Consider the following 21,961-nt stretch of genomic DNA (forward strand, 5'->3'; position numbering starts at 1 on the left):
GTTTCATTTTTTAAAAATTATTAATTTCTAGGATCTATTCATCTGCTTTTGCAAATCATTTGGTTTTGCTTTTTAATTATGTTGTTTAAGAACGTGCAAAACTTTGCATACCTCATTCTTCAATTTTTTGAATATTCACGAGTGAAATAACTAAAAAATATTTTAAGATATTATTAATATATATTTATGAAATATACATTATTATTAATATAATATTTACAAAAATATTATTAATATTTTAAGTTATAAGGAAATATTTTTAATTGTATAAATAGTACAAAATTGATTGTTGAAAAATTGTTTGGTGAAAATGCAAAAAATAAAACAATACTAAGGAAACCAAATTTTCATCCAATTTCCTGACTAAACTTTTGGGTTGAAATTTTTAGGCTTTCAAAGATAAGCAAATAATAATCCATTAAAAATGCATTAGCGTTAAGAGAAAATAAATTTTCTGCCAAATTTCGTAAATTGCTAAGATATATAGCTCTAGTTAATTAGATTATTTCTCCTACAAATCTGTTAGAGGTGACGTTTTTAAGACCAAAACAACCAACTGTCAAATCTTTGATATTTCTTTTTTATCTCTAAACAATAAGTTTAGTTCAGATGTTCAATAAAAGCGAAGTATATAATGATTTTTGCACGCAGGTCAGATAAATACTTTTTTTCGATTGTCTAGTCTTCATTCTCGTTTCGTCATTCTAGTAATCAATTTCCCACAATGCACTACGATCAGGTTTCGAGTTGAGTAAACATTTCCTTCATACATTTGTTAATCACAAATCACGTGATTTTGTGACGAAATGATTTTCAAAATTAACAAAATACAATTATTGTTTTTTGAAAACGTTGAATCTTTATTTGTTAAATAAAAGGAATGATACATGAAAACCAGTTTAAAGTACAACTGTATCTATACATTCAATCAAAATCACGATTCTTTATAAACATTTTATTACAGTACACAATTACCAACAATGTCTCCACTTCAAAAATTTTACTATGAGCACCATGTACATTGCGCAAAAATCAATTATTATTCATATTCACAGTTACAGTAATATTGTATGTATAATACAAATTCTTCAGACATTCCTAAAAATAAAAAATAAATGTTTATTTTATGTTGAAATTTAACGACAAAATTATTTCTATCATATAAATTTTATATAACTTTTATCATATAACTTTTATTTCTTAAGTATTATTACCAGTCTCTAAGCTATATTCAGTTTTCAAATTGAAGAAGAAAGATAGTTTTGCCTTAGTTAAAAGAAAATGAATGACGCTTTTTTTTAAAAAAGGAATGTAATAAATTTTTTTCTAATCCCTTTAAATAAGAATTTGATCAATAGAATAATTCTGAGTGTAAACTTCAAACTTTAATATCTGCTTGCGAATGTAATATAAAGTGTTTCGTAAAAAACAAACAGTTGATTTCTTATTATATGAATATTTTAGTTAATTTCCTTTAAAAATCATTGAAATATCTTACTTTCGATGAGCGTAATATTCCTTGCTGAAAGAAAAGAAATTCTAGTGAGAAATTTTAAAGTAAGAACTGATAGGTTATGTGAGAAAATAAATTTGAACTACATTACGATTACATTCGGGAAATAAATTATTTGTTGTATTTATACATTTTTTTCAAATGGCATTTTTAGTTTATTTTTTGTCAAAATGGCTAAAGTTTAAAAACGTTACAGATTACAGTAAATTGCTACTTCTTGGCGAGTTAGGGTACATCATCAAGATTGAAATTGAATTGGAACACCCATGCCCGGAAATCCGGACGTACACCGCTAGGGGTGCTCTCTATTATAACCATTCTAGATGCATATGAAGAAACAGTTGATGAAGGGATTCACTCCTAGCGGCATATGATGGCATTTCCGGGAGTGGGTTCCTATGCAGTTTTAATCTTAATGGTGAGCTTTAACTCTCCTAGAAGTTTGTTGCAGTATTTATGCGATCCTCTGTCATATATAACGTTTTTAAGCTCGTGCATTTCCAGAAAAATTGAACTAAAACTTTCATTAAAATAACAAACAAACTATAGCTTAAAGAGGGAAATCGAATGCAGATTTGAAATATCCAATATCCGTTAAGAAATCTCCAGCTATAGAAAACGAAAACAAATTTGTTCCAGTGCTATTAGAATAATTAGTCAATAAAACAGATTTATGTATGCTGTATATGATATTTTTCTTTATTTTATTCGTATGCTTTGCTAGTCATTTTATAAAACTTTAACTGGGTACATCTGAATTTAGACAACCTAATTTATTCTAGCGCTACTTTTACAAAATAAAAATTAAAAATTTTTTATTGTAGAAAAATCAGTCTTAAAAAGAGGTAACCCGTTTCTCTTAAGAAATGTCCTCTACCAAAAAAAGGTTTAAAAAAAATATAAAGCAAGAAAATCATGTAAAAGCATTTCAAATAAAATTTGGCTCGAAAAGTTTTTTTGAAAATAGTCGGACCAACAGTCAGACCATCATGAGCTATTAATGAATAATTTAGATGTTTTTATTTCAGCATGAAACTGCAAACATGGCAAATATATATTCCTTGAAAACTGAACTTTTATCTCTCTTCGAATGTAAATAAGAAACCATCCAGTATATATATATATTTTTTTTTTGCAAATAGAAATGTTATTTTAGATGTAAAAAATGTTTACTTATATTGTTTGAAATTAAATTGATACGGAAAAGAATAATTAATTTAATATCTGAAAATAATCAAAATTGAAACAATAATAAGATGTTTTAAATGAAATAATTGTTCACATCTTGGTGCTATATTGTATTCTAAAATTATGAAGAAAATAAAAATAATAATAAACTAACTTATCTAGGAGGATTTAATAAATTTTCTTTAGTGTATAAAGCATTATTTACCCATCAGTTATTATTATAGTTTAATTAATATAAAAAACTAAAATTATTATAAAAAACTAAAATGAATGTGCGAAACTAAAACTATCACAACAAAACTAAAAAATCAATTTAATTTTAACATAACTTTGAACCAAAATAGAGAAAATATCCTAAATTTATGGAGATAAATTATATAATACTTATATTTTAAGCTAGTGTTTTTGTCGTGCTTTCACTAGTTAATTTTTTGCATATAGCTCAAGTAATTTTAAATTTAAATTTTTTTTACTATTCCTATTTAAGTAGGCAAAGGACGTTCAAAACAAAATAGCACAATTTTTATGCGCAATATTAGTAGCAATAATAGAAGTCTGTGTGCAAAGTTTGGAAATAATAATAATAATTAGCTTTAAAGTTATAACAAAAAGTATAACTTTTAGTTGATGGTAATTGAAAAGTTCTTCGGGAGCGAATTTTAATTTTGTTATTGAATTTTTTACCCAAATACGTTGTTTATAGACATTTAAATAAGTGTAAGTGGTTATGGTGACAGTATAAAAATGTAGCGTAACTAGGCATTAAACTTTTATTTTGTCACCAAAAATTTCTTCAAAAAACACGCTTTAATTATGTTTGTTCAGTCATTAAAAAAATTAAAATGCGATATTGAGTAAATAAAATGCATTTAGAATTAAGCAATACATATAGAAGAGGATCTGAAACTTTTTTAATAACAATAAAACGATAACTGGTGGGCAAGGAACGTTTTGAAGTTGGGAGGACATTAAAAAATATTCATCAAAATCAATGATTTACGCTAGTACATACAATTTTTTAAATGAATTATATGACAAATTTATAACGAACATATTGTATATTTTGCATTGAAATTTATAATAAACAGGATAAGGAATAATAGGCTTTAATTTCCTTTTTTTGTTAGGAAAAGCTTAACGGAGTGCTTCATAAATAGGTATTTTTAATAAAATAATGTAAACTATATATATCTTAATAATGATGCGTGATTACAACCTTTTAATATCGTGATAAATCATTTAAATGTATTGATATTTCCCTATGTATATTGTGTTATTTTTCTAGTTTAATTAATTTGCATTATTTTCACATTGGTCAATATTTTCCCAATTTTAATAAAGGCCACGTACACTCTCGATAATATCGTATTGCCCGTGACATCATCGATACATATTTTATTTTTTAACCGTCGTTGAACAGCCGGCCCAATTTTGGATTTACGACTATCAATGTTCAACTCCGTAGCCTTGCAATTTTGAACCCAATTCAGATGACAAGGTAACTCATATATCGAGCTATGGTAGAAATTTGCCTTCGTTGAAGACTTTTTTTGATGAAACTAACTCGCACTTGCGTTACATGGAAAGGAAAACCAAGAAAACCTCCTACGCTTAGCCTGATGGTAAGTGGACTCTAACTCATGATCCGTCTACCACTGAGAATATTTTACTTCAGCACTGTGATCTTTGCGTGCCGGATGCGGAATATGAATCGACCAACCATTGCTGGGATTCGTACCCGGTTGACCTTATTCGATGACGAGTGCTTTATCCCCAGAGCCACCACTGCTCTATCGATATATATTGTTGTTGATAACATTGTAGAACAAACGTCTTCTTGTTTTCTGTTGCGTGAGATTTTTTGAGCAGATCTTAGATATTTATTATCGCTGATTTCAAACCTGTAATCGGTTTCTCTGTCCAAGCTACTTGTGCAAGCAATTTGTGTCTATTTTTTTGACGAAATGTACAAGTTTAAAAATGTTATGTATAACAGTGAGCAGTATAAATCTTGCAACAAGCTTCTAGGGGAGTTAGAACAAATCACCAAGAATAAAATTGATTTGGAACCCATGCCCGAAAATATCGTCATGCTTCGCTAGGGGCTCTAACTTCATGAACTGTTTCCTCCTGAGCTTCTGAACAGGTCATAATTGGGAAGCTCTCTCAGCCGCATACGACGAAATTTCCGGTCATGGGTACCTACGCAATTTAAATCCCTATATGATCTAACTCCCCAGAACTTTGTTTTAACATTTACGGGACCTTCTGTTATATATAACGTTTTACATTTCGACAAAATATGAACTAAAAATGTCATTCAAAATATATATATCTTTAGGAGAGAAAATAATTTAAAATTTGAAATCTCCACAGCCAAATTAGACAAGATCAAGTATTTGTATAGGTGCAACAAAAAATTTGTTCCCCAGTATAATGATTACGATATCGTAAAATTTAAATTATCGTTAATGAAACCACTTGGGACATTTTCTTAATCGTTATTTACAGCTGTTGACATTAATAGGTTGACATTAATAGCTGTTTCATCTTTGTTGCGAACTGTCATATATTCGTTAGTTATGATAAGACATGATATTCCCTACATATCCTGAGAAATTCTTTTAAAATACGGTGAAAAATATCGATATTTCACCATATGTAGATTATTTGAAAGGCTTAATTTTGTTTTATTTGCATTTGGATTGTTAAAAACGTGTTTATTGGATTGTTGCAGGATAAAACGACAGAAAATATAATTAAGAGCATTAGTTTTCCCCCCTTTATAGATAATATTTTTTTGATGGATAGCAGACCAGCGCCATTTCAAAAAATTTTCAAAACTTATAATTTAATCAAATTTAGAATTCAATAGTTCTAAACTTTGCGTGCTCTATGAAGATAAAAATCAATTATTGTTTTTATGTAATTTTTATCATGACATCTAGTGCACGCCATCTTGCGTTTGTAAAGCATTTAGTTTGTGTTTCCATGAAATAATTATAAAGTTAAATTGCTTAGACAAAAGAATTATATTGCGTAAAAATTGAACATAGAACACGCGAAGACTTAACAAGTTTACATTGCTTTTTTAGTAAAGAAAATAAAAAATTAAAATATTGTGTGCGAAACTTTGACTTTAAAAAAGGAAACAAAAGCTTTATAAATGCATTCAACCAAAATAAAATCTGCTTCAGAAGAAATTTTTTGTTTGGTAAGTTTACATTTACAGCCATAACCAAAATTTGCATTTATTTTACGATTTTAATTTAATTTACTTTCGAACTAACTGGTAAGCCCAAAAATTAAAAGCAAATGCAAGTTTTTTCCCTTAACATAGTTTCTAACATTCGAAATGTTTAAGAAGTATTTTTTCAGCGATGATAGTGTAGAATAATCTAATACAACTAGAATTTTTGTTAAACATTAGCTGGCCATAGGCGCGGAATTTTCCACAAACACATTTTTCATTATTTTGTATTAGTTTAGCTAAAAATTAGTAAAAAATATTATATTTAGCAATTTAATAATTTATGGTTATGAAATAGGGATAGACAATATTGGCAAATTAGAGAAAATGTGTCCCATGGAAAGTATGGACTGACGGCTCAATATTTTTTTTCCAAATTTGCCCTTATTTGCAGTCCTTTAAATCTAATAGAAACAATATTTCATCATTGAAATTTCTTTAATTTTCAAAATCAATTATTGAATATGAATAAAAAAAAATTCAGACTACTTTTTTCTGGATTTTATATTTTAGAAGAAATATAATGTCAATAATCCAACAAATTATTTTAGAACTATTAGACAGTGTTTTATAATTTAAAAAAAAACTATATTTACTTGTAGTTAGAGCCTCAGGAAAAAATGTATAAACACCGGTGAAGTTCAAAAAATATGTCTACTCCAAAGGGTTATAAAATGATTTATATTTTACTGCTTTTAAATTTTAATATAGTTCTTAAAGTTAAAAATATTCCTTACAGCTATCATGTAATAATATAAATAAACATAGCTACATGATATTTAAATCAAGATAATTATCAATATCATGTGATGAACAGTTTATACTGCTGTAGAGTTAAAAGTGCCAAATGCCATGTCTGAAAAAGATTATAATGCTTAGATGATGAATGACGAAGATGGATGATGGAAAACAATTTATCAGTTCCAAATAATATTTTTTATTGTTTTTACTATCGATTCGGTTAAAAAAATATTAATAATATTTATACCTTGATAAATTTATATTTAAAAAAAAATTCTAAATTATTTATTACTTGTTATTTAACTGGAAGAAACTGAAATTTTGTGATTAATTTTAGAAAAATTTTGCTTGTAATATTTTTGTTGCTTATTGGAAAAAAAGTGATATTAATCTTTCGAGAAATTATAACTTAAGTGTTTTTATTTATATCCAAACATATATTGCATTACGTACTTGCTTGCATAAGGATGGATTGGAAATTTGAGATTAATTCTTTTGAAAATTGCTTTTACATTTCTTAATTACAGAGGTTAAAACTACTCTCATCATTTGCTGATTTATTTCAAATGTGTTATGCATGATATAATCTAATATAAATATTAGTAATTTTTTAAAAGTGTCATACGCAATAATTTTAGAAAAGTTGGACGATTACTTTTTATGCTTGTACAATTTCAGAAATTTAATACTCAACGAGTATTAAAGACCTTGCTATTTTATCGGTATTTCGCAAAACTTGCAAAAAAACCTGCAAAAGTTCAAATTTAATTGCATTTAAAATAATGAATTTATTCTGTACCACATCATGATCATCCTCCTCCAGGTCACCAGAATCATCATCATCATCTTTTACGTCATCGCTTTCACCCCAATAAACGCTGAATACATCATCAAGATCATAATCAGACTCGTCATCATATTCAGTGTCTTTTGTTGAAATGCTTAAATTTCGTTGAAGTTCAAAGAAATGGCCAATGCATTTGCTGATCTTTAATAAATAAATATAAATATACAAAATTATTTAGAAATTTAAATTAAATGAGCAAAGTTTATTAGTTTGTATACATATCATGTAAAATACAATAAGTTTCATCAAATACATACTTTAGCAGCTATAAAATTACTGATATCTGGTAGAAAATGTGTTTTAATACAAAGAATGTATGTTTATTAAATTTATTCAGTTTTGACTTTTTATATAAGTGATTTAAGTTAAAATGCGTGATATAGTCATGGCGGCCACCAAACAGCTTTGTTAATGAAAACGTCAATAGTTTAACTTATCAAGGAAGTAATATTTTAGCTAGAATTGGACGAATGACTATTCGAAACTTTAGTCCTCTCGTTGTTTGTGGTGTGGAAGTTTGGAGAGTTGGATACCAGTTTAGGCGCTAGCCATGTCGTCTGATTAGGGTCAACATTACGTGGCATTTAAAAGCAGGGCTGTTAAAGGGTAGATCAATAAAAATGAGGCTAGGTGCTTGGCCATAGTGGGGAGATGATGATGATGTTTAAGACCAATCAAATGATGTCCAATGAATGATGTCTAATTAAAGGATGTCTAGTGAATGATGTCCAAGTAAAGTACATTTTAAAGACTAATAAAGCTCTTATCTATGATACTCATTAATAACCTTTATTAAAAGTATAATTTGCCACTAAAATATGGAAATATAGTGATATAGTTGCTTAAATTTTATCAAGGGGTATTTTAAATTAAATAAGAATAAATAAGTAAATGAAAAAAAGTAATGAAATATTACATTGTGGGAATACATCACATCGTTGCACATTGTTTCTATGATTTGATCAAAGCTTCCATTAGTATCAGGTCGGAAGACAAACCCACAACTTCTTATAACAATTTGATCCTAAGAAGAAACGGTTTTGAAAAGTAATGTTTACTGCTATGAAAAAAAAATTGTAAAGAAGAAGAAGAAAATACGAAGTTTAAAATTATCAATTATTATATTATGGTTATTAATTAGATGAAAATGAAATATATTTAAATTGTTTGAAATAAATTATTCTAACTGACTGAAAAAATATCCTCAATGGTAGACGAATTATGGATTGGAATCTTCTTGTCATTGGGTTAAGTGTGGGACGTTTTCGTGGATTTTCTCTCTATGTAACGCAAATGTGGGTAAGTTTCATCAACCCACATTTCCTCCAGGACGGCAAGTTTGTCCCAATACTTGATCTATGAGTTTGAAATTACAAGGTTACCGAGTTGAAGATTGATAGTCGTAAACTAAGAATTGGCTCGGCTATTCATCACTGGTTATAAAAAAAAAAATTTTGTGGTTTCGTTTTACATGTCAGTTGGAATATCTAAAAAGATTATTTTATTTAGTTATTTACTGTTCCAGATTAAATTTTTGTTTTCTGTTTCATCACAATTCCTGTTAAATGTTGATAGCATTCTGAGTATGTGCCCTATCCGTTACCTTTCTTATTGCTATAAGAGTATTTATCATTCTTATCCATTGTAAGAATGTCAGAATTTTTATTTTATATTTGATATGTTTTTTCAGTTATTCTTAAACACGGGTAGAAATGGGGAGTAGAAACTGCATGAAATAGAAAGTAATGATATCAGCTTTTGCGAAGTTCTTATTGCTATAAGAGTATTTATTATTCTTATCCATTGTAAGAATGTCAGAATTTTTATTTTATGTTTGATATGTTTTTTCAGTTATTCTTAAACACGGGTAGAAATGGGGAGTAGAAACTGCATGAAATAGAAAGTAATGATATCAGCTTTTGCGAAGTTCTTATTGCTATAAGAGTATTTATTATTCTTATCCATTGTAAGAATGTCAGAATTTTTATTTTATGTTTGATATGTTTTTTCAGTTATTCTTAAACACGGGTAGAAATGGGGAGTAGAAACTGCATGAAATAGAAAGTAATGATATCAGCTTTTGCGAAGTTCTTATTGCTATAAGAGTATTTATTATTCTTATCCATTGTAAGAATGTCAGAATTTTTATTTTATGTTTGATATGTTTTTTCAGTTATTCTTAAACACGGGTAGAAATGGGGAGTAGAAACTGCATGAAATAGAAAGTAATGATATCAGCTTTTGCGAAGTTCTTATTGCTATAAGAGTATTTATTATTCTTATCCATTGTAAGAATGTCAGAATTTTTATTTTATGTTTGATATGTTTTTTCAGTTATTCTTAAACACGGGTAGAAATGGGGAGTAGAAACTGCATGAAATAGAANATATATATATAAAATTATCTTATCTAATTATACCTGTATCTTAGGTTTCTAAACTATTTCTTGTGCATTGAAATTTGCATAAATAGTTTTATTGACTTAATAGTTTTTTTTAATAATTGTTATTTTTAAGGATTTTCTAATGTAGCATTGATAGAAAACCGGAAGAAAATTATTAAAAATAGTTATTGAACTGGCTTAAACGAATGCTTTGTGATGAAAATATATGTATGAACTTTACTCATATACATTTACTTAAAAGGAAAGTTTTTAGTTAAATAAAATGAAGTTGATTACCCATTAAATGATGTAAAAATAGACATATAAGCATTTATTTATAATGATCGATAGGTTTTCAGAACAACAAAACTTTTGAAACAAATACTGACTGAATATCATCAATTGACTTTTGAAATTTTTGAACTTAATTGGTTTTGCTACTTTTCACTTCATATTTATATAGAAAGCTAGTTAAAATTTCATCAATTGAGTTTTGAAATTTTTGAACTTCCCTTCATATTTGATTCCCTTCATATTCTTTTTTCTTATTCCCTTCATATTTATATAAATGAAAGCTGATTAAAGCCCTTAATCACCTTGAAAAAAGGTGAATCGTTTTAAAGTTAAAAATTATTTCATGGACCTTAAGCTGTAATTAATTCAATTATAAAAGAAAAGTAAATATCATACCACACATATGACTGAAAATATTATCTTGTAATTGAAAACAACTGACACAGATGATTGAAAAGCTACAAGTTATAAGAAATGATATTATTTTTAACTTTGACATTGCTATCAAATTATTCCCTGAAAATGACAGTTTAGTATTTGAAATTAAACAAAATGACATGTGTCAATGTTTTATATGCTTTAAAACGCTCTTTAAAAGGTATTCAAAGCCCTGTTCTTGGCACCCAAGGTCGGTACACAATTATAAGTTTTGTTATTATGGGGTGATATAAAAAGTGTGCAATTAAAGTGTTTAAAAAGGGAAGTGTATCATTCTCTAACGCATTTCCTATGCTATCAGAAAAACTGGTTCTACGTTGAACTATAATATTGAAGAGTGCTAAAAAATTCTGGCGATACTACCTGGTGTATAATAATGACATTTCTGGTAAAGAAAACATAATTCTGGTTAATAAAACCGAAATATGCAGCATTTAAACCATTCATTTGGCGATTTTTCAATTCTTATATTAAGGTTTTATCGGAAATTCTGGTTTTCAAAATTAAAATTCATATTACAATACATTTAGTAAAAAATACAAAACTGAAAAATAAATTTAACCGAATAAATGGTTTCTATGCAATGCTCTAAGATATCATAGTAAAATTACCAAATTATACCTCTTTTACCAAATTTTGTCATAAATTACAAAACCATATTTCGTAGTTAGTTTTACCAAGATAAACACGAAAGCGCTTCGGTAAAAATCACAGAGCTTTTTTTTTTGATGTCTGTTCGTTATATATTCTGTTAGTTTCGACTATATATTTTTTTTTCTCAGTGTGGTAACTTACATGCAAATTTGTAACAACCTTAATAACGTATTGATTAGAGCCACCCTGTGTTTACTCAAAGTAAAACTATTCGTGTTATTAAGTTTAATTAATTTAATAAAGATAATTTAAGTTCAACGATAATATGGTTTATATTTACACTATATTAACTTTGCAAGAAAATTTAATCACGTTGTGGTTCCACGTACTCAGAAAATTTCAAATTTCGTAGCACAGTGAAACGCGTGTCATATGTGCACATATCATTGTTAGAATTTCCATGAATTTCCAGAAAGAAATAATAAACATAATTTCACTGTGCATTGTGCAAAAAAAGGTTTTTTCCAACTTTTAACCGGATCTTGATTTTTTTTTGTTGATTGGATCTTGAGATTAGACTTTAACGTACTATGACTCAATCTTAATGGTTAGAGGGGTGATTTTAAGTATGCTAATTAATTAGTGCAAACTATATTTTAACTTATATGAAAGTAGACTCAAAAAAGTATTTTCTTTGCACAAACATGCCTATTTTTTTTGACGGATTTGGATTCTGATTCTCAAAATATGGGGGGTAGCCATAATCTGGGAAAAGTCTTTCCAATAGTATGGCCAGGAGGGAGGTCAAAATTTGAACACTTCAATATTAATTTTAGTTTTTGCTATTTCGCTAAATCTTAAAATTTCTTTAAGTGAGATTTTTCTGAGAGTACTTTTTTGTTCTTTTTTAAGCATATTTCCTTATGTATTACATCTAAAAAACTTATAGAGAAAATACAAGGTATGCTACTCAGTATATGTAGTAAGTATTATACTTTATATACTATAACTAGTCTACTTTTGTGTGAAAGACAGTTTGTCTAAGCATATATTTCATAATAGATGTGAGATATAATAGATAATAATAATAGATTTGATAATTCATCACTGGGGAAAATCCCAATCCATTTTGAGATTGGTGTATCACCCCCGTTTTGTTTTCGATATTTTTTGACTCTCACCAGAGTATTAAACAAAAGTATTGTTTTATGTGAAGAATAATTTTGTGTTCTGATATGTAATTTGTTCTAAAATGTTGAATAGGGAAGGAAATGGGACCTCTTCTTTTGTTTGACTTTTAAAAAGCACCACTTTTTGTAGCTTTTTTCACGGCTTTGTTCCAGTTTTTTGTAATGTGCCAAAGAAATAGTATAAACCGTAAATAAAAGTCATTATTCTTTTATTAACTGCTGGCATGGGAGCTACGTTTTAGGGAATATTTAACAAAAATGTTCGTTTGTATTTTCCTTTCACAAAGAGAATGAAGCGCTTTCAAAGTATGATAGGTATTTAAGTTTATAATGTAGCACAAAATGAAAATGCAAAATATTTCAAAGCAATTTTTTCGTTTCCGAATTTACATTAGTTTAAATGTTTTCTTTTAGCTGAATTGATAGCTACATGATACATGATGAAGTGTGTAGGGATTTGAAAATAAAAAAAATTGATTCTAATCTTATTTTCAAGTTTTTGCTCCTTCATGGTATTGTTTAATTCATTAATCCCAAATAACAATCCCATATTTATATATGGAATCCCATTAATTCCATATTTAGCATAAAATTAGCTGCATAACTACAAGATAATACCTTGTGTGTGAACTTTTTTGTTTTATCTATAAAGATTAAAAATGAAAGATGTAATAAAAAAAAGAACGGAATTGAAATTATGTGAGATTTAAAGAGTCGAATAATTTTTAATATGAAAACAAATATTAATTTTAAGTAAATATTATTTTCAATTGTGCTGAATTGAATATTATGATTAAAAAAATGAAGAAGTTTGGGTAACGCATCAATAAATCAAACTTTCCAATATACTTTCCAAGAACAGACTATTTCTTTAGAGTAGTTTCAACTTTTCCGAAATTTTCACTGGATAGCAGTATTATACAAAAGAAGATCTAATTGACTACAAGAAAATTATAACATTTTTAACAAAAACGTTTTCCTGATTATATTGAAAATATATATTATCATTACATTGTTCTTAAAGCTTTAATAAATAAATAATTAAAAGAAGCTAAAGCCTTTTCTTTAACATTACAATAAACTACTTTTTGAATATGAAAAAGTTACATTATCAATCAAAAGTTTTGATCAAATCATTTCTGTTAAAATGTAAAGGAAATGAATCCTTAAAAATAATTTATGTCAAACTTAGGTGAAAGAAATTAATTTATTTGGTTACTGATGTATTTCTAAAACCGTTTGTTACAGTAAAAAGTATGGTCAAAACTACCTGAATGTAATGTTTACTTTGTTTCTGTCTCTAAGAGAACACCAAAATCTCAGTTTTTACCGAAGCGATTAGGTAAGGATTTTGGTAAATTTAGCAATAAAATATAACTTCATAATGAGCAATAAAATTTTGTAAACGTGATCAAATTTAGTAATTTTATCATGATACCTTAGAGCAGGGCTTAAAAACTATTCATTCAGTTAAATTTACTCTTCAGGTTTGTATTTTTTACTAAAAGTGAGGTAATAAAAACTTTAATTTTGAAAACCAGAGTTTTCGCTAAACCGTTACCATATGAACGGAAAAATTAAAAACTTAATGGTTTAAATACAGTACATTTTAATTTTATTAACAAGATTTATAGTTTTTATAGCTGGAAAAATGTCATTACCATATAGTACGGTAGTTGTAAAATATTTTTTTTTCACCTTGAAACCGTTCTTAAAAATATGTAAGTGTGTTCAATATTAGATTAAGTAAAATTTATTTCCTTGATAGTTAGAGAAGTAAAATACATAGCAAGCAACTCATTCATAACGCCAAAATTCTTTTCCTCTACAAATTGTAAGTAAGAGTAACGGAGATTAGTTCTCCGAAAAATCGTATTTTTATTTTTTTGATTGACTATTAAAATATTGTCTCCTATTGCGATTTGCAGAAGTCAAAATTATTATTTTTGCATACTTTTAATTTTGACAGCTACCAAACTTTTGGGTACTAGTTAATTTTTTAAACTAATGCTCGCATTTTTATAAGTGAGAAGTGATCCATATTGCGAGTAAGTTATTATACTAGTCATAGGAGTCGGTCATGAAATGAAATATGTAATGTAATTTTAATTGGAAGTAAGATTCTTTAGATTTGTGCAATTTTAATGGAAGATAGTAATATGGAAGAAATGATATCATTTATGAGAATCATAGGTAATGAAGAGTCCAAGGGAAGAGTCTAAGTGATATAGTCTAAGTTTAAGTAATCAATTTGAGCTCAAAGTTTATACATTGGTTTGACGAAATAAAGAATATTCCTTGCTATAATTTCATGCTCGGAGGTTTCAAATTGGCAACATCCATAAATCTCCAACTCTCATTTAAACCTCCATCGATTGCTTGTAGCCGCTTTCTTTAATTTTGAAAACTTCCAAAAAAAACTGACCAATTTTCACTTTCATCCGTAAAGATCTCCAAAATTTAATGACTGTGCAAAATTAATTAATATTTTAAGAAGATAAGAGCTCTAAATGATCAACATTAAATAAGATCTTTCTCCATGAAATCACAATACCTTCAAAAATCTCTCTTAGCCACTTCGTTTACTTAAAGGTCCTTATGTGGATCAAAGACTTAGACAGATAACATTACATGCAATTTGATATTAAAGCTTATTAAAATAGGAAAAAGTAAAGCAAAGTATTTAATTAAACTTTAAAAATATTTCAATAGTTTAATTAATTTCAAAAATATGTGGTATAATTTACACATAAAATATCTTAATAGCTTCAACTCCTACTCATAAAAAGTTTCATTTTAGAAATTTATTTTTCTATAATTGTCAATGCTTTATAAAATCCCTATTCCCATTCCAGTACAGAAAACAAAATCCTCAAAAAAGCAAAATGTTGATATTGCAAGCTTTCTTTATGTTTGGAGCTTTGATTTTTACTGTTTGGAGTTCAGATTCCACAGATCATGGAGAATATGGAAACGATAATGAATTCAGGAAGTCTATTTGTGGTATGTTACACTTAAAGAATTTTATTTCATTTTTAAACTCTTTCCTTGGAAACACGCTGGGTAAGTTAAAATGAATGCCACAATTTTGTAGGTGCGCAAAGTAAAATGTAATAAATAAATTCGCTGAAAATATATATACAAGTGAGATTTGTTTGGAATCCACAAATATGTTCGATATGCACTGCTTTTGTTATACAATATACATCAAGTTCGTACGTGATTTTTTACGAATTCTCAAAAGAAAAAAATTCGCATGGGTTCAGATCTGGAAACTTTGGTGACCAAAGCAACATTGCATTGTCTGCTGTATATACAAAATGCTTTTTTCTGTTGCATCGCCTGTTCACGAAGGCGTTGTTTTTCTGGCCGTTTCACTTTAGCAAAAAGTAGATAGTAATTTAAAACTCAGTGTCCTCTAGTGGCGGCTATTCAAAACTTGCTTTTATTACCTTTGCATAGGTCTACTTTCTTAATCAATTTATTGTATATTGAGGAGTACACCTATGAAATTGGAGCATTCATTTTGTTTTACCCTGTATATGTACGCAAATTTATAACTTGTTTCCTGAAGTTTTGAAACTGATTTTTTATTATTAGGTGTACTGATTATGAAATATACTAATAGTTTTGCATTTCTTGAGATTTAAAGTAGTACTTGGGTTGCAAAATAGGTGATTTAAGCAGACTTCCAAAAGTTATGTTTATGTTGCTGGGAATTTTAAAACTTTTATGCTCATGTTTTAGAGCTGAAGCCTATAAGCGTATAACTACTTCATATGTTTACTTCATACTACCTCAGTTAAACGAAAGTAAGGTATTCTAAAGCTTTCAACGTATCCAGATGAAAGACAGATGAACACAGATTAGACAGATGAAGACCATTTTAATATTTGAAAAAAAATCATATCAAACATAGAAGAAATTGTTTTTTCGTGATTGTAGATACCACTCATGCTTCCCAATATTATTTTGTTTAAAAAAAAGCGTAATTTTATTGAATAATTATTATAAGATAAATCATTTTTAGAAAGTGAAAGTGAAGGCCTGCATTCTGATATGGAAATTTGTTTTAAACTGGAGACAAAGGCGGTAAGTTAAAGTTTACAAATATTTATATTTACTGTATAAGTGGTTCTTTTATATTTGATGGCAGATTCTTTTATACCGTGATATTATAAATTATCTGCAAACGTAAAAATAGAAGCTTGAAACTAGTCTTATTATCAATTTTATAATATTTACTTAAAAATTATTACACTGTGAAGAATTTTGGTGTTATGAAATCTTTACACTGTAAAAGTTTTGGTGCTACCATTTTTGGCGTTGAGGTAAACTAAAATGTTTTACAGGGCACCTAGTCACATTTTTGATTTACTTTTTGCTGTTATACATGTTTTTTTTTTATTAAATTATCCATTTTTTGTTTGTTTGTTAACTGATAACATATATCCCCCCCTTAGAATCAATTTAATGGCTTCATGCACTAAAATGGCTTCATCGTTTATAAAAACAAGCATATTTTTAGTACTTTAATCAAATTAATTCTTTCAAGTAACAGTTATTTTGACGATTTTAAATGATTTTATGTGATGATTTCCTAGATAACTGTACTTGAAAATTTATTTAGTTTATCTCAACTCCAAAAATAGTGGGAAATATACAACAAAATGTTTTACAGTGTACGTAATTGAGATAATCTATTTTTATCATATTAGACGTATTTATTTGTTCTATTTTATAGAATACATTTAATTAAATTACACAAACCTAAATATTTAACACCTTTAACGTAGTTCTAAAAGAATTCATGATATTACATACATATTTACTACTAATTTTATCATTGCATTTTAATTACAGGTACGTGAAGGAATGTTAGAGTGCCTTAAAAAAGCCTCCCCTGATACAGAAGATAATATTACAGCCTACGTTAAAGCTGCATGTGAAAATAAAGAAATATTTCACACGGTGCGTGTTACTTTGTTTTTCGAATGAATTTCATTTCAGCTGAAAATATAGTAAAAATCGTTCATAAAGTGGAAGCAATTTTCGCTATAGTGAACTATATGCTATAAGCAATTGCACGTATTTATTGTTAAGATAAAAAAAAACTGCATTATAGTACCGTACAATGGTTTGATGGCTTTGATAACACTGATTATTGATTTCAATACTTAGTTTGATATGTTATTACCGGCGTCAATTTTCAACTCCGTAGCTTTGTACTTTTGAACTCAATCCGGAAGACAAGAAAACTTCCGGATCAAGCATTGAGACAAACTACTTGGAGGACTTTCAGATGGAAGTAGCCCACATTTGCATTACGTGGAAAGGAAAACCACGGAAACCTCCCACGATAAACCCGAAGGTAATTCTAACTCACTGTCCATCTACCACTGAGGCTATTTTAAGTGAACACTGTGGTTAGTGCGAGTCAGAAGCAGAATTCGTATCAACCAGCCACTGTTGGGATTCGAACCTGGTTTACCTAATTGGGAAGCGAACGCTCTATCTCCTGAACCATAGCGGCTCTTAGTTAGTAGTGAGAAAGGGAAATAAGGGATCGTGGTAGATTAGCCATTACAAGCACGTTTATTTGAAGTGTGCAGAAGAATTCCTGAAAAAAAAACAAGTGATTTGATGTTTCGTTTATCTTTAGGATTTAATTTATTTGTTTAATTTTTCATGCATGTGCAGCGTAAAGGAAAACATTATTTCTTTGCGCTGTACATGAACCTTTAATAAGTAAAACCACGATATAGCTTTTATTTATATAATTCGTACCATTTTAGCTTGATGCTTGTTATGAAGGGATGAAGAATCAAGCAGCGTCAAAGAAAAAAGTAAGTAACATTTAAAAAATTACTGAAACACTGAAAAAATTAATAGAAATTCGGAATTTTATATTTTAAATCATTCTTTATCGAAACAATTATATTGCAGCTATTCTATATTGTGTTTTATTCAACAATGTAAATCTTAAAAATATTTTTATAATAATAGTTTAATTTTTGTATATTTTAGATGGAAGTTACAAAAGAAGCTGGTGTAAGTAAATCTTCTAACTTTATAATGATTTTAATTTAGTATGAAAATAAGATTTTGGTTTCTTTTTGTAAGTAAAAAAACTTACAATAGAAGAGTTTATTAAAAGCAAATGGCATATTTTAATGGTTATTAGAAGTTAGATGCATTTGAAACATTTGTAGCATAAAATTTAGTTTCTTGGGTGCTTAATTTTATCTGATCAATTTTTGTCTTATACAATTCCTAGTTGTTACAATGCCTAAGGAAGCATCAGTGGTTTGATTATAAAACAGGTTTGACCGACATTAATTTTTAGAATTTAACAAATTATTTAGTGAGTAAGCAGCGAATTAACACCCGTATTTTCCGTTTTTTCTCCATCTACTATTTTTAAGCAAATTCAAGGAAAAGTTGCATTTAGAATAATTTTTATTTGGTGAAGTATTTTTTTATAAGTTCGCTTTGTTGCCATTTATCATAAATTTACACCGAAGAGCCATTACATTATGACCACCCTCCATCTATAACAAAGGGCTCACCCAAGTTTTCATGGTTTCTCGCCCAGGAACAATGTTTTCATGGGGCACATTAGGACCCATAATCCTCATAGAACAATCCCTGACGTATCTAAGCTACTTGAACGTAGTTGCAGACCAGGTTCACCCATTCATGGCAACAGTTTTTCTTGCTGGGGATGGTGTTTACCAACAGGATAATGCACCATGTCATAAGGGTCGAATCGTCATGGATTGGTTTGAGGAACATCCCAGTGACTTTCAAGTCATGTCTTGGCCCTCAAATTCACCTGACCTTTATCCAATAGAGCATTTGTGGTCCTACTTGGAAAACCAAATTCGTGCTGCCACGCTACCCCCTCGCAATGTGAGGGAATTTCAGGACCAGTTGGTGAGCCCTTGGTACCAGATACCTCAGACTACCTATCAGCATCTTATGGAATCAATGCCACTGTGGGTGCTAGCAGTTTTGAGGGCTAAAGGTGGTCCTACATGTTATTAGCAGGGTGGTCGTAATATAATGACTCTTCGGTGTGTTGCAAATAGTTGAATTCTTTGAGTATTTAAACTAGTATACTAAAGTCATTACAATAATCGTTTACTTTAATTTTTTTAATATGTTTTTTTTAATTGCTTGGCAAGTAAGCAAAATTAAGAATTTTGATTGATAACCTCTACAACAATAAAATCGATATTTGATACAGCATAAAAAGACAAAGAAATCTTCAAAATTTTTTAAAAGAAAATTGAGACACACAATGAACGAATATCGTTTAATAGAATTTTTTTAGATACTTCAGTTTACAGTTTCAAACTAAGTTCATTTAAAAATTTCTGTTATAAATAAATATTCCAGAGTCTTTATGCAAAATAATTATTGACACTTCATTAGACAGTGTAAAAGTTTCAATAATTCTTTTAAATCCTTTCAAACAGTCAATTATTTTCCTGGTTATGCTTCATGTTTAGTAGATCAAACTACCTTCAAGTGAACTACTAAAAATTTTGGATCAAAATACTGTAAAACGTGCCACCACTCAAAATGCCGGTTATTTTAAACGTGTCATGTTACGAAGCAAAAAAATTGATATGCCGTTATTTTTACAGTAGTAATTATTGTAAAATCATTAAATCATTGTACAAATCACGGTATAATATTTTACGGTAAAATGGACTTCCCGGATGATGCACCCAAAGGGCCGGAACTTTATACTGTAATTATACTGTACGATTATTCTGTATTTTCACCTCAGAGAAGTCCCGCAGTGGACTGATCGTTAAGACACGGTTCTCAGCAGATCACGGAAGTCAAGCATCACTGGCTGCGGTCAGTGTGCTGGTGGGTGACCACTTGGATCAGTCTGCGTAGGGACCGAGGGTGTGCGGTATTGGTCCTCGTTAAACTGTGCTACCGTAAAGTGCTCGACTTCGCGCGCAGGTTGTCGGGCTACCGGAGCGGGGGTGCCATCCCCTCCACAGAGGATAAAAATTGTGATGGCATGTCTTCGGATCATCCTCCGGGGGGTTTCCCAGACCGTCGCCAATGGCCCATCTTTCAGCTCCAGTGCGACGTAAATTAACTACAATAACTACTACTACTACTCACCTCAGAGAAGCAAGAAAATTTATGAAATAAACCTCAAGGGAGAATCACTTTCAAGGATGGCTTCTTTGAAGAAACAAACTGTTTTTTGTTGTTGCAAATAGGAAAAAAAAACTAGAACTGCCTTCTGCAATTCGCCGGATGTCAAGATGATCCTGAGGGTAATTCTCGGTGAATACGTTTCACGCACTTCCGATTACAGTAGAGGGGGAATAAGAACCAGATTGGTGAAAATATTTTCAGTTAAAAACTCACCAATGAAGTTCGAAATTTTTCTGTCCGGTGATTGGATGTACTTGAACAGCATTCATAGAGAACGGTCCACTCGCGAATCTTCGATTATTTGTGACATTTGTGGTATATCTGTGGTCAATGAATGCATCAGCGGATGATCCATCCACTGTCGGAATTTATATCTAGTAATTCTTATTGTTCAATTCCAGTTGACACTAAGTCACCCGAATTCGCTTTAGAAAGCAAAATTGAAAAAGGAATATAGAAAAGGATTATAATTTTAAAAGTGGACAAAAATATTTCGTTAGTTAATAAAACACTTTATAAAATATTAAAGTACTTTGATGGTAATATTGTACAAAGTTTGGTCTGAAAATTTCTAGAAGTCACCTGGATTTACAGTATCGTACAAATAATTTCTGATAGAGCTTAAAATTACTTGAACATTTTATAAACCAGCCAATAATTTCAGCGCACTCATTAATTCTGGAATATTTGTTATAATAAATTGTTTGAATAAAAATGAGTTATGGAATAATAACGTGCTTTATCGTGTCAAATAATATCATTTTTTTAATTTCAGGAATGCTATATGGAAGCTGCTAAGAAACATGGATTAGATCTCGTCATTACTTACTTCGATGAAGTATCGAAGTAAAAAATATGTGTTCTTCAAGAGGAAAATATTGTAATTCTCCCGAGTATAAAATATTCCGAAAATAAAATTACTTGTTTTGAGTTTTGATGCAAAGTTATTTACTTCATAACTTGTATTAACGAAAGGTTGAGTAGTGAAAGGTATATAAGCTGATGATAATACCTACAACTACAGTTGTTCCTTTTAAAGATTTATACAAGTTAATTTTATCTGGATATTTACAAAATAATAAGAAAGTAACTGCCTAGGAATAGAAAAACAAGAGTTTTGTTTTAAATAAAGAAAAAGTTTTTTTCATTAGAAAATATGGTTTTCTTATATTTTACATTATCACCCAACCATAGCCAATCACCTAGCTTCATTTTTAGAACTCTATCTTTTTACGCGTATAGTAAGAATGCCACGTATTTCGACCCTCCTCGCGTGATGTGGGCAACATCTGAGAAGGTATACCTCTTTCTAGGCTTCCACACCATAACCAAC

The 21,961-nt window shown here is 29.0% G+C and overlaps 2 protein-coding genes across 3 annotated transcripts; one reads left to right on the forward strand and one right to left on the reverse strand.

Moving 5' to 3' along the window:
- Positions 1 to 940: 940 nt before the first annotated feature.
- LOC107445206 (uncharacterized) lies at positions 941 to 8,583 on the reverse strand. 2 transcript variants are annotated; one of them, XM_071179888.1, is made up of 4 exons: positions 8,456 to 8,583; positions 7,492 to 7,680; positions 1,499 to 1,522; positions 941 to 1,098 (listed from the first exon to the last, which is right to left on the reverse strand). In XM_071179888.1, exons 1-4 carry the CDS (start codon positions 8,483 to 8,485, stop codon positions 1,033 to 1,035), a joined length of 309 nt encoding a protein of 102 aa, XP_071035989.1. In that variant the 5' UTR covers positions 8,486 to 8,583; the 3' UTR covers positions 941 to 1,032. The 2 variants fall into 2 exon arrangements, with proteins under 2 accessions (XP_071035989.1, XP_042909044.1); XM_043053110.1 differs by lacking the exon at positions 1,499 to 1,522.
- LOC107445207 (uncharacterized) lies at positions 5,789 to 21,558 on the forward strand. The gene is made up of 7 exons (XM_016059552.3): positions 5,789 to 5,915; positions 15,294 to 15,441; positions 16,469 to 16,530; positions 17,302 to 17,409; positions 18,234 to 18,284; positions 18,466 to 18,489; positions 21,404 to 21,558. Exons 1-7 carry the CDS (start codon positions 5,868 to 5,870, stop codon positions 21,476 to 21,478), a joined length of 516 nt encoding a protein of 171 aa, XP_015915038.3. The 5' UTR covers positions 5,789 to 5,867; the 3' UTR covers positions 21,479 to 21,558.
- The last annotated feature ends 403 nt before the right edge of the window (positions 21,559 to 21,961 follow it).

The sequence above is a fragment of the Parasteatoda tepidariorum genome, chromosome 4, assembly GCF_043381705.1.
Source record: "Parasteatoda tepidariorum isolate YZ-2023 chromosome 4, CAS_Ptep_4.0, whole genome shotgun sequence".
Classification (NCBI taxonomy): Eukaryota; Metazoa; Arthropoda; class Arachnida; order Araneae; family Theridiidae; genus Parasteatoda; species Parasteatoda tepidariorum.